Source organism: Sciurus vulgaris (assembly GCF_902686455.1).
Source record: "Sciurus vulgaris genome assembly, chromosome: 6".
In the NCBI taxonomy this organism is placed as follows: Eukaryota; Metazoa; Chordata; class Mammalia; order Rodentia; family Sciuridae; genus Sciurus; species Sciurus vulgaris.
In genome coordinates, this window is record NC_136466.1 from 135,385,598 (window position 1) to 135,400,835 (window position 15,238).

Consider the following 15,238-nt stretch of genomic DNA (forward strand, 5'->3'; position numbering starts at 1 on the left):
TAACTTCACTAATTTGGTCTCACTTGACCCTGAAGCATAAGCAAAATAGAAAAATAAAGAAATCACCTTGTAAAGAATTTGAAAAATAAATCCTGAAAAAATAGTTTTTCTTGTTTGCCTGTAAAAATTTTATTCAGTTGTCCTTCCAGTTACCAATATCCCAAATAAAAATAGAGAAAGGATAGCCATTTGAATTACGCTAATGCATGGAAAATATCACTGAAGGCAGCTAAACCACTGAAATTCTTACTTGTCCCCAGGCCTGGATTAACTCTTTGCAGACTCTGAGATGCTCTGCCAAGGGTAGCTGGTGTGACTGAAATGGAAAAGAAGAAAACTATTAGTCATCCCCATAAAAACAAACAAACAAGCTATCTGATGTGACCCTGTTACAACCACATTTTCAAACGATAAAATATGACCTGCTCCCTCATATAACCTCCCTTTTTAAAATTAAAATTGCACATATGCACTAAAAAGAACTCATAACAATCTGAGCAAATGGAAACCTTCTGGTCTTCATTACCTCTGGTCTAATGCCTAGACACAATAGGGAACAATGAAAAAAAAAAAAACCAAAAAACTGTCCCTCTATATTATTTGAGTCCAGCTTGTGAAAATAAGGAGGAACATAAATTATTTTTAAAACAGTATGAAAAACAATTCAGTCAATAAAGTTTATTTTTAGAAATAATAAAAATAAACATGGTGAGCCATCTGGGAGTGGGAAAGAAATGAGGGGACTTAAAAAGTTGGACAAGAGAGAAATGGAACTTTATAAGGCAAGATGGGTGAAAGTCAGCTACTATAAAAGCAGTTATAATTTGATTGACACTAGTAGTAGGTTACATTAAAAACAGGCAAAAACGGAAAATGATCGATGTGGTTACCATTCCAGCTGGGTTGCTTTGCAAGCATCTCAGCTACAAAAATATGTGACCGTTGCCTGGGCTTGGTGGAGATGTTTCTTTAGGAGTCCCCAAATCAGATCAAGTTACCTATGAGTTATTCTTAGAGGGGTAGTGTGGACCAGGCCCGCAACAAATACTGAGCTTTACCTCAAAGCCAGTGAAGCTATTTATGTGATATTGTGAAGTATATTTGGTCTTCCTTCTGTTTCCTGACATAAGAGCTGTAAAATCCTTGGAATCTCTGGGGCAGCAAGTGTCTTTTTATATGCTAATGAGTAGACTGTTGACTGGGGCCTTCCTTCCTCAGGATGGGTAGTGGCATAGGAAAAATCAGTGGTAAAGGAACTGGGACTTTTCAGTCTTACCGCACAGCCTCTGGGGAGGAGAGAGGGCCTGACAGTTAAACTGATCAACAATTAGCCATTGATTTAAAGGATCTTTTCTGTGTAATGAAGTTTCCATAAAACTCACAGGTCTGGATTTGGAGACTTCACAGTTTGCTAAACACCTGGAAATGCCTCGATGGCATGGAAGTGCTGGGCCCACTTTTTCTATGCCTCACTCTATCCATCTGTTCATCTGTATGCGTTGTAAAATCTTTGATAATGGACCAGTAAATGCAAATAAGTATGTCCCTGAGTTCTGTAAGCTGTACTAGCAAATTAAGGGATCAGGGGAACCCCAATTTATAGCTGATCAATCTGTGAGAAGTCAGGTGACAACCTGTTACTTTCATTTGGTGTTTGAAGTGGGGTGCAGTCCTGTGGGACTAGTTCTCAACTTGATGTTGACTCCAGGTAGATAGTGTCAGAACTGAACTGAATTATAGGACATCCAACTGGTACCAGCCAGAGAAATGGTGCTGGTAGGTAGAAATTCCTACATACACTTTGTTGACCAAAGGTCACAGAAATGTTCCACTCTCTGAGGTGTTGGGGCAGGCAGATCCCAAATGGCTATGGTTAGGTTCCCTCGCTGAGGCTTCCAGTGGGCTATATTATATTTTTATTTACATTTTTAGTATGGAGCCAAGGCCATGAATCAGTTATGTTATGGTTAGTGTGTAGTCTAGGTCAGAAACACTTTGATTCAGTGTATGTCCTCAAGGTCATAAACATTTACATCAGTCCCCACTGATGTAACCTGTTGGCAGTGTGCCTTCATTGTTTGGACTGTTTATTAAAAGGGGGCTAAATGGAACTGATGGGGGCAAAAATGGAACTGGCAGGGGGCTGAAGCTGGAGGCTGGAGACTGGAGGCTGCTGCCACCTCAGAACACACCATGTCTAATATCCTAACAATTTCTTGCATCTTCTACCTGCCACCTCTGAATATACCATGTCTAATATCCAACAGGGGAAAGGGGTATACAAAGGGTACAAAGCAAGAGAAGCTGAGTTTTTTTCCCCCCTATGTCATCTCAGACTAATGGTCTTTTGTTTCACTCCTTGATAGAAACCCATATGGCAAGAAACCTGTCTCTGATATAAAACACAAAGAGGAAGAAAATGAAGGTATCCTAGACAGGCAGCTGATCTACTTCCTCTTTCTGAATTTCAGAGCTGGTGAGCCCAGTCTACTTGCCTCCTGGCCAGTTTTCAATGTACTTTTCACGAGTTCCTTCCAATTAGCTAACAAGTTGGAAGCAGCCCTTGGGTCTGTTATGCATAATACAAATTCAATTTATAAAGCTAAGAGATCCTCCCCATCAAACACTGAGAATTCTAATCCTTGTAAGTTTTTTTCCCAATCTGGGTACATGGTCGAAAGTATTTTCCCAAGGGAAGTAAGGTGTTGGGGTTTTTAGTGAATTGATATTTTAAAGTCATTATAATATTTTATATTGTATGACTATCAGTTTTGAGAAAGTGTTCCATTTTATTTTCTCTTGAAATTTTACTATTATTTTAATCTGTTGAACCTCAGTTACTCCCATACATAATAAAGAATTCAAACAAAAGTAAACAGAATGCACATTATTCTGGAGTGTATGGTATTTGCACATCAATTTTAAGGTGACCAGGAAGCAAAATTGCATTTTATGACAATGGCCTCAAGTCTACTTCTTTATTATTACCACTAACATCTTGAACAATTCCCACCATGTCACCAGTTCCTTTGTCCAAATCAAAGAACATCTTATTATCTTTTATCCCAAGCTGAGCACTAGAATATTAAAGTTTCAATAAGTTTATATAACTTCTGTGAATGACCTGTTTTACTGACAACTATGCACTGTCTGAGAAAGTTCTTATCATTCAAAGGAAGAGGAAAGCTAATAAAAGTTATAATGAACACATAGAGTGGGAGGAAACTTTTGGAGGCTATGAAAAGGTTTATGATACAGAAGTAGTAAAGGTTTCATGGAGGTATACTTATCTCAAAACCCATTAAGGTTGTATGCATCCAATAAATACAGCCTTTTGTATGTCAATCACACCTCCATAAAGTGGTTTAAAAACCAGGTTAAAACTGGCACAAAAATACATGGGTTACTTCGATCAAATTTATCCAATAAGTTTGTCTCAGTTTTCAGCTTGAAACTGAGAAAACTAACAGACAACAGGGTCCAGGTCTCAGATCAGCAGTACAGTTAACAAGTTTTCCCAGAATGATGACTGAAATGGAATGTGGAGGTCAGCTCTGAGGCCCCAAGTAGAGTGCAGAGCCAAATCTCCGGTCAGGAATTCTTGGGGACCCCTGGACTCCCTGAATCTTCACGAAGCAGGATTTTGCTTTCCTTGCAAACAAACATCTGGTGCTTTCCCTCCCAGGGCACATTTGGTGACATCTTCATAAAGCAGAAAGCCTTACTAAGCTAACACTCTCTACAATATGTGATGAATCAAGACATAAAAGGAACACATGGCATCCTTGTGGAAAGACCACAGATTTATGCCAGGGCTGAGAGGATGCCAGTTGCAAAAGTAAAGCACAATGAACAAAACTGTGCTGTCTTAGCAAATGGAGGTGTCACACTCAGTCATCAATTTAATTAGTGTCAGAGTCATGTACCTAATGTCTAGAAGTGCTGACCAGTAAGAGAAAAGCAAATAAAGGAAGATCACAAGCAGAGAAATACAACTCCAATACTAACAAAATTGAATGAAGCCATCACAAACTGGTCTCAGTTATGATCTACAGGGATCCCATTGTAATTTATTCCTAATAGATCAAAAAGCATTTCTATAGGGCCTTTTAAATACTGGGGTTATAAATAAACTAGCTGCAGCTCCTGGTCTTGGTGAGTCCATGGTCTTAGGCAGGGATATACAAAAAGAGTAGTCAAGCATTGGAGGACAATGGGGTAGCCCTGACATATCTGGGCAAGCTTCCAGGGGAAGGTGGCTCCTTGAGACAGGTGCTAAATTTGGAATAAACAGCCAATGATGAGAAAGAGAAAAGGCAGTTGGGCCCAAGGAAACTACTGCACAAAGGTGCTGAGGTAAGACATAGCCTGAGTGTGTGTGTCAACAGCTGTGCTTGGGGGAGAAGTGGGTGCACGCAGGGGAAGTTCTTGCCAAATAACTTAATTTTTTTAAGGGTTAAATCTGAATTTCTCTTTTCTTATTTTTTTTTAGTTGTTGGTGGACCTTTATTTTATTTAGTTCTATGTGGTGCTGAGAATCGACCATGGTGCCTCACACATGCTATGCAAGCACTCTAACACTGAACCATAACCCCGGCTCCAAATAATTTAATTTTGATCCTGCAAGCCCTGGGGAACCACTGACTTGCCACACTTTGAGGTGGAACTCCTCACAGTGGACTTGCCCAAGAACAGGGTCCTAAGACTGGAACTAAGTGCAATTTAACCTTCCCTTTTTTTGCCTGACCTTGTAGTCAGCTTTCCAACTGGTATATCTATCTGGACCTCTGTTTCTCTGGCTGTAAAATGGGGACTTGTATCTATATACATGCAAGGTTTTAATCAGTACATGCAAATCATTTAGCCTACAATATAAGTGATTAGTAAACATATTTCTATTTAATCAGTACATGCAAATCATTTAGCCTATAATATAAATGATTAGTAAACATATTTCTATTATTATTGTCATGGTTATTAGCTAGCCACCATCTTGACAAGCAGGGACGTGTCTTTCCATGGAGAACCTGACATACGTTTACACTGGACTTTATGGGCTTGGAACATTGCACTTATGAGGACAGGATAAACCCAGCAAGACTCCAGCTACTTAGGTCCTCCCGCTATGGGCTGTGTGTAGGCAGGGGCTTTTATATCTGTAAGGGACTTCAGGGAAGTGGTATCAATGAGTAGGTTATGAATATCCATTTTATGTCAACAAGTCAGCTCAAGAGTTGATGCAGTCAATTCCAACCCTCCACTATTCTATTAAGGGAGTGAGAATAGGAGGTTCAATGTTCTGGCAAGTATTGTAATTTACCAGTTGTACACCAATAGCATTCAGAACCAGCTCTAAATTCATAGTGCAGAAAAAAGTGAATAAAACATGGTAATACATACTGCAACCACTTCGTGCAAGGACAGGAGATAATAATGTAAAGTGCCTTGCACAGCATCTGACATAAAATAGACACTGGGCAATATCAACTATTGTCACTACTGTTAGCTTATGGTTATGACAATAATACTGATGATGCAACCCTCATGGAATGTTTATTTCAAAACTTCCTCTGAGTGATTTTGCTTTCTCCCTTGGGCAGCTTAATTGCCTGCCACCCAGCAGCCGTAGGTACTTCTCTTACACCCCTTGTAGTAACTGTTTATTTGTCTGTACCCAACAGTGCACAGTGAGTTCTTTGAGCTGAGAATTATTGCTTTTATCTTTATAAACTGTTGTGAGCACAGGGTATGGTACCTAGTAGAAAAATAATAGTTTGCTAAATAAATGAAGCAGATGAAATGAATTACAAATGCTTTTAATTTTGGCTTTAAATAAACAGTTTATTCTCAGCAAATGGTTCTACCCTTAGAAATCTCAAGTTTGTTGACTGCTTTTCCTCTTCTCTGGAAGTGTAATGGTCATTAACCATATCCCAGAAATTTCCCCTGCTCAGATCTCCACTTCTAAAGTTCATTCCAGACCCACTTATGCCTTCCTATCCATTCTTTCTGCCAACTACAACCTGCATAGCCCAAGTGTCCCATTTAAAGTCCTCGTCTCTCTCCAATATGCTGTTGAAAAGGCTCAATTTCAAGCTCATTGTCTGGACACAGTGATTTCAGGCCTCAGATCATCCTGCTGTCTCTGAAGCAGCTGATTTAGTGGGATATGTGTGAGATTTATGTCTTGTATGCTTAAAATGTACTGGGCATCATATGAAGTACATTTTATGGATTTTCCCATTTTACACTCAAAAATCTCTGGCCTGCATATTATTAGTTACATTTGCTAGGTAAAGGATTTGTTCTCTGGATTTGTTTGGTAGAACCCAAATTTGAACTGGAGCTAGATTCTAACTCCACCTTACCCCACTGTTTCCTGAACATGCCTGGTCATCAAGGTTGCTGTGGCATTTATTAAACCTACAATCTTGGACCCTGACCTAGATTTGTAGAATTCAAATCCCTAGAGCTCAGGTCACTCTGTATGTTGGTAAGGTCTTGTGGACCTGTTTCCCTTTCCCTCCTAGCCCTGTCCCTGCCAAAATGAAATGACCAGGTACATTTGGGAAACTCTTCACTCTACTTTTTTGTTCTAGCCAGAGTCACTGTATGTTCTGCAGTGCTGCACTTTGAGGGTTACTCCACTAGTACCCACAGCTGGTGCTCATTAGGAGGTACTTGATAAATCAGCAGACAGATTTATTTGAATACTACACACACTCTGGAAAGTATACTGCAGGGGCCAGGTCACTGAGGTTTTAGGCAGAAATACCCTTCAGGGGTTTGTCTGTGAGGAGCTGGGGAAAATGCAAGACAACTTCACTGCCAGGCCACCTCTTATCCCTCTGTCATTGGTGATGTTACCTAGGCAATCCTCAAGTTGCAATTATTCTTTAGGTCCTGAAAATACCTGGTCCCTCAAGTCCAGTGATAATTTTGAGCTGAAATTTCCTTTCTTTCAAGTTTTATTAAATTAACTGAATTCCCACCCACAGTTCCTGCTGAACTAAAGTGTATTATCTTGTGCACATTATGACTCTTGGCAGCTCTCAAGAAGCTGTGTAATCTGAACATGAAATCTCTGGGTCTTTCAAGAGGATGATGTTACCTGCCCCTCCCCAGCATCTCTATGAGGGAGTTTCTTATACACTTGAATAGTAAATCACAGAGCACATTACATGAGGAGGGAATTTAAACAAACAACAAGGAATTGTAAAACAAGGCTGGAACTTTCAAGCACTTTTAATGCTAAAAATCTGCTTGATAGTCAAGTAAGTTTGGAAGAGAAAACAGTGTCATGAAAATAGACATATTCTTAAATAAATATGCAGCAGTCTTATTTTCTTTTATATATATTTTGAAAGTAGCTGAGCCTGAAGGTAACCAGAATTAATGTGCAGTGATAGATCATAAAACTTTTTATTCTCAAATGTCCTTTCTTTGGTTTACAGGAACAAATGCAGAAGTTTCCTAGGAACTTCAGTCTTCACTGTCTGTCTTCCCTTTCCTGTCTGGCAGCGCTCTGGTTGGTGTGTACTTTACAAACATAGTTCTCAAATGCACTGAGAACATCTGCTTGCAATTAGACGGATACGAGAGCCTGGTTTTCCAGATGTAGTCCTTTGCAATGATAAAGCCAGTTAAAAGTGCAGTGGCTTTCAGAGAACACATTAGTGGTGATGTTTCCACAAGGTGTAGGGAGAGGAGCCGTTTAATCTGAATGCTAGGGCTGTGTCTGCATCTGTCTGTCTTCTGCAAAGCTTCCCAGCAATTCCTCTGGCTTTTCCTTCTTCCTGCTATAAGAGCTTTGAAGCATCCTGCCCAGCTGCCCCATCTCAAAAGCTGTTTTTTGTTATGGAGAACAGCAGAGTGTCCACACCAGGCTAGGAGCAGCAAGTCCTCTCCGCCACGTGATAGGAGCTGGGATTCATCACAGCAATGCTCAAAGGAACAAACAGAATCACAGTTGGCACTGGGCCAAGATCAATCTGGGGAAGCCAGTCAGGGGGATGTGACTGAGTTGGGAAGGATATGACCAGGAGACTATTACAAGGTCAGATTGATGTGTGTGGAGAAGGACAGAAATGTCTCTTTCCTTATAATGTTGTTTTACGTGCTTTTAATACCTGCAAACTCACTCATTGGAAACAATAGGGTCGGGCTGATTTAATTAAATCTGGAGCTCAGGTGGTGACTCATGGATGGTGTGCAGAAGCTGGCTTCTCTTCCCAAGTCTGTGTTCAGTGATATCACAATATTTTTGCTTTTTGGCTTAGTAAAACAACATTTATTTACAACATTTTATCCTGTTAGCAAGGTGTTAAAAAATTGTTTTTAAAAACTGTATTGAAAAGTTAAAGTTTTACTTAATTATTCTTGACAAGATACCTATTTATTTCACTTCAAAACATGTATATCAATTCTAAGTTGAACAGAAAATAAGGTTTGTACACATGAAATATACTTAGTGAAAGAAAATAAATGCACACTGAGTAGTAATAGTGATAAGTACATTATGGTTATCTAGTTACTCTTTTTTTACTTTTTATTTGTTCATTTTAGATATACAGGACAGTAGAGTGTATTCTGACATATACACATGTGGAGTAGAACTTATTCTAATTAGGATCCCATTCTCGGGGTTGTATATGATATGGAGTTTTACTGGTGGTGTATTCACATATGTACATAGGAAAGTTATGTCCGATTCATTCTACTGTCTTTCCTATTCCCAAATACGCTCCCTTCCCTTCATTACCTTTTGTCTAATCCACCACCACCATTGTGTGTTAGCATTCACATATCAGAGGGAACATTTGGCCTTTGGTTTTCTGGGATTGACTTCTTTAACTTGAAGTCAGCCACAGTTGGAATACTTACTCCATAATAATTGGCAAATACTTCAATCTACTATCTAATCCTCTGGAAATTCATCTATTTTTCAAGTTTGGTTTGAGCATATTCTCCATGAAGCAATTTTTTTTTTTATTTGTCCCTATCAGAATCCATCTCTCTGTTCTTTATGCTTCCACAACACTTAAAAAATATCTGGATTACAGCATTTAATTATTTCTTGTCTTGCATTTTAGTAATCTGACTTGTCCAGTGAATAGTAAACTCAAAGATTGAGGGCATGGACCATGCCTCATTTTGCTCTGTATCCATCATAGCATTAGTACAGTATTCTTAAGTATAGCATGTGCTCAAGACATTTATGAAAATTTCAAGAAAAGTTGAGAGGAAGTATGACTTTATTATTTTGAATTTATCAGATATTTTATGAACTCTGATATCTCAATTTGCACAAAATAAAAATTATAAGATAGCTAAAGCATATCATCAGATTCTACAAGAAGCTGGGACCATGAATACTCAAACTTGAGGCAAAATCAGCAAATTTTATGTTGTTTTCATGATATCTAGTTCCTGCTAATATCTGGTGAGGAAAAGAAATAGTGAAAATAGGTTAATTTTCTCTCTTCCCTTTCTGTCACCTGGATGGATGCATTTGTTTGGTTTTGCATGCAGCAGCAAGCTGGTCTCTTAATACTGACAAAAGTGGTCTTTGTTGCTTGCTAGACTGAGACTGTAGCATAATTCTTAAGTTCTGGAAATTAGCTGACAAATTCATGGACCTTCTTGTTCAGACCAGGTGGCATTCAGACCAGGTGAAGGGTGTCCTAAGAAAGTATATACTTTGGCAGAAGTTTCAAGGCATGTTCTTCACTCTCTGGGAAAAGGCATCTTTCACAAACAGGTTGCACAGAACGAAATATATAAAGTATATAAAGTATATCAACAGATCCTGTAATAAGTTGTGACCCTGAATACTCAAACTTGAGGCAAAGCCAGCATATTTTAACTTGTTTTCAGAGTGGCCTCCTGCCACTCTCTTGTTTCCAAGCTCTGCTCATCCATTTCCATCCAACATTTCTTGAGTAAACTCATGTTTCCATGGGAAGTAGGCATTTGTGAGCTACTTGAGTTAGAATTATTGTGTAGAAGCCATTGTCCTAGATGCTAGGGATCTAACGATGTGTCATCCACTGTCCTAGATGCTGAAGACCTGACAGTAGAGAACAGATGTAATTCTGCCTTCCTGGATCCATGGTTTGGTGCATGTGTGTTGCAGGGATGGGGTCAGCAGTAAGCAGAAAAGCAAACGGATATGTAATTATAATGCCAAATCCAGGGTAGAGCAGTAAGATGCAGGGAGAGTGGCTAGTATAGACATGAAAGTGGTGTGGCAATGAGCCACACAGATATTTTGTGAAAGAACATTACAGCCAGAAGGAAATAAGAACATGGGTCCTGAAATGGGTTTGAGGAGCAGCAAAGAGGCCTGTGTGGCAGAAGCAGCAGAGTGAGGGGAGGGTAGAAGGATTTGAGGTTGCAGAGATACCAGAGGCCAGATATTGCAGGGTCTTGCAGTCAGGACTGTGGACCTCTTGACACATCACATCCCATGAAATGGACCACAGTGCTATTGCTATCAAACATGTCCTGTTACAGTGTGTATTTCCACTTCAATTCTTTACTGTAGTAGATGGGATATGGAAGGTATCAGGGATGGGTCCTGAGGCTATGTGGTGGATAGCTTTAATTCACTCCTAAAGGTGATGGCACTTGGTCTGGGTTAAAGACACAGACTAAAGGGTCATTTGTTTGTTCAATGTATTTATTGACTATCTACTATGCATAAGGACACTGTGGTAGGCATTGGGGTATGGCGGTGAATAGACTAACACAGGCCCCAAGGTTGATTTCTCTCTATTCTCCTAAAAGGACCGTTAGCCCTAGACCGATGCATCTGCTTACCATCTGGCACATTCCTGGTCTTTGTCCACCTTATACCACCCTCCTTACTTTCTCAAGAAAATCAGAGTCAATTCTCATCCACAGAGCAGGAATAATTGTTCATAAAATTAAATACTGCATATATAGTGCTTAGCAGAAGGCCCAGCACATGAGCACCTGTGAATTCATGGTATTTCTTATAAATGCCAGTCATCTGCTACTTACTTATGTCCTGTGCTGTACCTTGCATTATTTACTTTACATGTGTTTACACTCTTAACCTCTCAATTAGATTACCATCTGTCTTTTCCAATCATGTACACAGTAGGCCCTCAGCAAATATCTGCAATAGGATAACTATCTGACCTTTAATTCTAACAACCTCTCCTTTTGATTACTATCGGTCAGACATTATGTGTTAACTATTATTTGTCAATAAAGTCTTAGTGAAAAAGTATATTCATTTTACAGATTTATTTGTCACACTGATATATCGTAAAAGAAAACATAAAACTTTGATGTAGCTTCCCTCAAATACTTGACTAACGTTTTATATTCATTTTCTGAAAGCAAATTTTGGAAAGGAATTGTTGAAACTTTGCTTTGTGGCAATCAGTTTCAAAAACTATTTTGCAGGAGAAAATGGAAGCTTTACCATAGGTGAAAGGAGATGGACAAGGTGACATTCTACCATAGACACACACCTCATCAGTGGTACCTAATGCTAATTTTTTTTTAATTTTGCCCTTTTTGTTGTATCTTCTGTAGTTCTTGGCTCCAGTGAGAAGCATCCTTTGGGTGTTGAAACTTAAATTTAAATCTAACTTTAGATTAAAAGTTAGATTAACTAACTTTAGATTTAACTAACTTTAGACTTAAAGTTAGTTAAATCTAACTTTAGTCAAAGTGGACAGTTAAAATTTGAGTAAAAATAGTCAATCAAATCATATGATAGCCTTTAAAATGGAAAATTATACTGGACATGAAAGAAAAGTTTTATGACATTCTTCTGGAAGGAATACATTTAAATGGAAAAGTAGTTACATTTTTTTTTTCACAGCCACACATCAGGCAAAGCCTTAAAATCTAGAATATGAACTTTATTTTCCTTGCTTGAGTTATGTTTCATGTGATGATACGATGTGAAAAAAAATCAAAAGCCTTATTGATAATCCATATGTGGCTGCTGCTGTGGCCACAGAGGCCTTCCACAGTGTGTCTTTGTGTCAGCATGAAGGGGTACCCTGCCCATAGGCTTTTTGGCAGGACAGGGACACTGTATGGCTTTAAGTGCTCCCTGATTGAATGTGGGAAAAGAAGCAGCTCGCCAAGTTCTGAACAGAGTTTTTATTGTACTGAGGCCAGGAGGCGATGGTGAGTGAGGCATGAGGAGGGACAGCCATACAACTCCTGCCCTGCTCTACTTTCTGGTGGATGTAAGTTGAAAATGCTGACAAAGACAACTTTGGTTAGATGGGCAAAGAAAGATTTAGGACCTTATGTATTTCAAGTTAAAGATGTGCGGTAAGTTTTATATACACTCATGTATGTATGTGTATATATGAACATACACATGTGTATAATATATATGAACTTTCAGATTCCAACTGAGTCTTGTCTGCTATTAGCCATTTGCCCTAAATTGGAAGATCTGGACTTCCTAGTTTCTTTTGAAGAGAATGATTATGTAGGGAAAAGGAATCTATAAAAGCCAGAAACAGTTGGGCCGCCAGCTCATTTCAAATGGAAACCACAACGGGATGTTGCTCTTTCTAAAGAACAGCATCAAAGAGTCTAACCTGAAAAGTGTACTCTATTTTCGGCCTCTTGGAAATCGTACTCCCAGAAACTTCTTGACTATTCCTAGATTTTTTGAGTTCTCTTTGAATGACTGTTTTCACTTTCTAATCTCTCCTTCTCTTTATCTACTCAGTTGTGCTTTTGACCTTTTCCCTCCACTAAGCCTGTTCTTGTCAAATCTGATGATCCCTTCTCATTTCATACATTGATCAACCTTTCAGATGCATTTGACCCTGCACACCACTGCCTTTTAAAATAATATGTCCCTCACTTTACTTCCAGGATGCTTAACTTGCTTGGCTTCAGAATTCCTCTCTCTGTTCCCCAAGCTATTTTTCTTCCCTGAAAGAGGAATCTCATCATCTCTTATAGCCTTAATTATCATCTATATATTGATGATTCCAAACTTCTATCTTCAGTCTGAGCTTCTCCTTTGAGCTTCAGACTATTTGGTCTCTTTAGTTTCTTCACTTGGTGTCCAATTGATATCTCCATCCAAACACAAAACCCTTGAGTAATCCCTGAAAAACATGTTCCTTCTCAACTCTTTCCTATCTCTGTAATTGTTTCACCATACACTCGGGTACTTGAGTCAAAACCCTGCATTGTCTCTCTTTACTTTCCCTAATCCATATCCACCTCATTTAATCCAATTATGAGTTGTATTAGTTTTATCTCAATCTTACTCCGTTTTCAAAGTGCTCAGTTCTTGCCTGAACTATCAAGTAACTTCCTAACTAGTCTTTTCTACAACCACTTTTGCCTCTGTTCATTGATTATAAAAACATTAAAACCAATTTAAAGGCATAAATCAGATTATGCTACCTCACTGTCTGAAATTCTCCACTGATTTCCCATGTAATCAGTGAAGTCCAAACTCCTTATCATGGCCATCGAGATCTTCCCTATAGTAAATGTGACTGATTATCTACTCTTTCCCCATTCCTCCTTCTCAACAGAATCCTGGCTTTATTTAGGTAGCTATTCCTCCCCTAAGGAGTTCATGTGGCCTTGAAGGATGGTTGGTTAATTGGATAGAGGAAATTCCCACCCTCCAGTGAAGTGATGGGTTCAAGAAAGTAGAGGCAGTCCAAGGGGAATTTTGTCAGGGTCTTCTAGAAAATAATAAAAAAAATACTATAGGATAACAGTCTCCTTGCTTCATCCATTTCATTTCAATCCTGAAAGTGGATCTGACACACCTGAGAATACACACCAAAACAACAAACCCCCCCAAAAAACCAAAAAACAAACAAACAAACAAAAAAACGACAACAACAACAAAACCAAAATTTTTGGGAAATGAACTTGGAGCCATTGAATTTATTAATTCCTAAAGCCTGTTCCACATCTGGCTTTCTAATTACAGGAGTGAGATAGCTTCTTTATTACTTAAGTCAGTTTGAATTACCGTTCATGTTACTGTCTCCTGTTCCTGATTGAGGTATTCCAGAAGTGGCCCCTGCTTTCCTCTCTTACTTCTTATGCCACTGTTTTCCTTCCTTTATGCCTCAGCCCTTCAATGTGCCATTATGGCAGATCTGGCTATGCCTAGCACTGGAATGATCTTTGTGTCATAGGCTTAGGCCCCAGCTCAAACACTACCCTTACCATCAGCTATCTATGCCCTCTTTTCTGTCTCCTTCAGCATTGCTCTTTATTCCTCTTGTGCTGAAAATTTCCATCCCTCTCTCCCCAAGAAAAATATCCAACTCCTTGGAGAACACCTCTTCTATGGGCTCCATTCTGACCATTTCTGACATGTCACACCTCCCCTTGAACTGGGCACTGAGATTCTCCAACAGTGATTTTTCTTAAAAAGACTGGTGAAGAGGAACATGAAATAAAAATAATTGTATATGACTACACAATTAGGATGATCTCTCCAAAAAGGAGAACATAACCCAAGTGTATACCATAACCAAATAGCCCAATGGTGTTAGATAACAACAAAATTTCCTAAAAGAGTTCTAGAAATCATAGAATGTAAACTATTTTGCAGTATTTATGTCTAATAATTAGAATATAAAGATTTCAGGAAGTAAATTTACATTATTTTCCCTCTGTCAATATTTTCTTATAACAGATTTGCATTCATAAATACATTTTAGAAATATTAAAATTTATAGTTGCATAATTTTCTTTAACTAAAACCTTCTACATATATTTATTCTTCTGAATTTCTACTATGAGGGTGTGTCTGTAGAGAGTAATTTCCCATTTCTTGAGATAAACCACCATATCTACCTCCTGTTTATAACTGGAGGCATACAAAAAGGCAAGTGGATGATAGACCTACATTGTTTGGACATATTCTTTCTAAATCCATTTCTTGATGATGAAAACCATTGCAATGGCAAGCTGATTATATGTTCTTTTACTGAACACATTTTCAGTGGGCATTTCCTAGTGCCTAGTTTTTGCTAGGTTTGTTCTAAGGAAAGGTAGTGGAAACCTGATTCCTAAGCTTAGAAGGTATAGTCTAGTCAGGAAGCAAAACTAATAGACCAGATACCACCAGTGGCTCTGAAATGTTAAAAAGTTTAGAACTAATTGATGCATAAGGAATTTGGGAACTGAGAAAAAACACATTTCTGCTGAAAGTTTATGTAATTAGTAACATGAAAACATAATACTA

At 38.6% G+C, this 15,238-nt stretch overlaps 1 protein-coding gene across 3 annotated transcripts in view; it reads right to left on the reverse strand.

Annotated features, from left to right (window-relative positions):
* GHR (growth hormone receptor) overlaps window positions 1–15,238 on the reverse strand; it is a 261,672-nt gene that overhangs the window by 79,783 nt on the left and 166,651 nt on the right. For all 3 annotated transcript variants that reach the window (XM_079145073.1, XM_079145074.1, XM_079145072.1), the window contains one exon: window positions 251–316. In XM_079145073.1, the coding sequence (XP_079001199.1) occupies window positions 251–316 (66 nt within the window). The remainder of the gene's footprint in view (window positions 1–250; window positions 317–15,238) is intronic.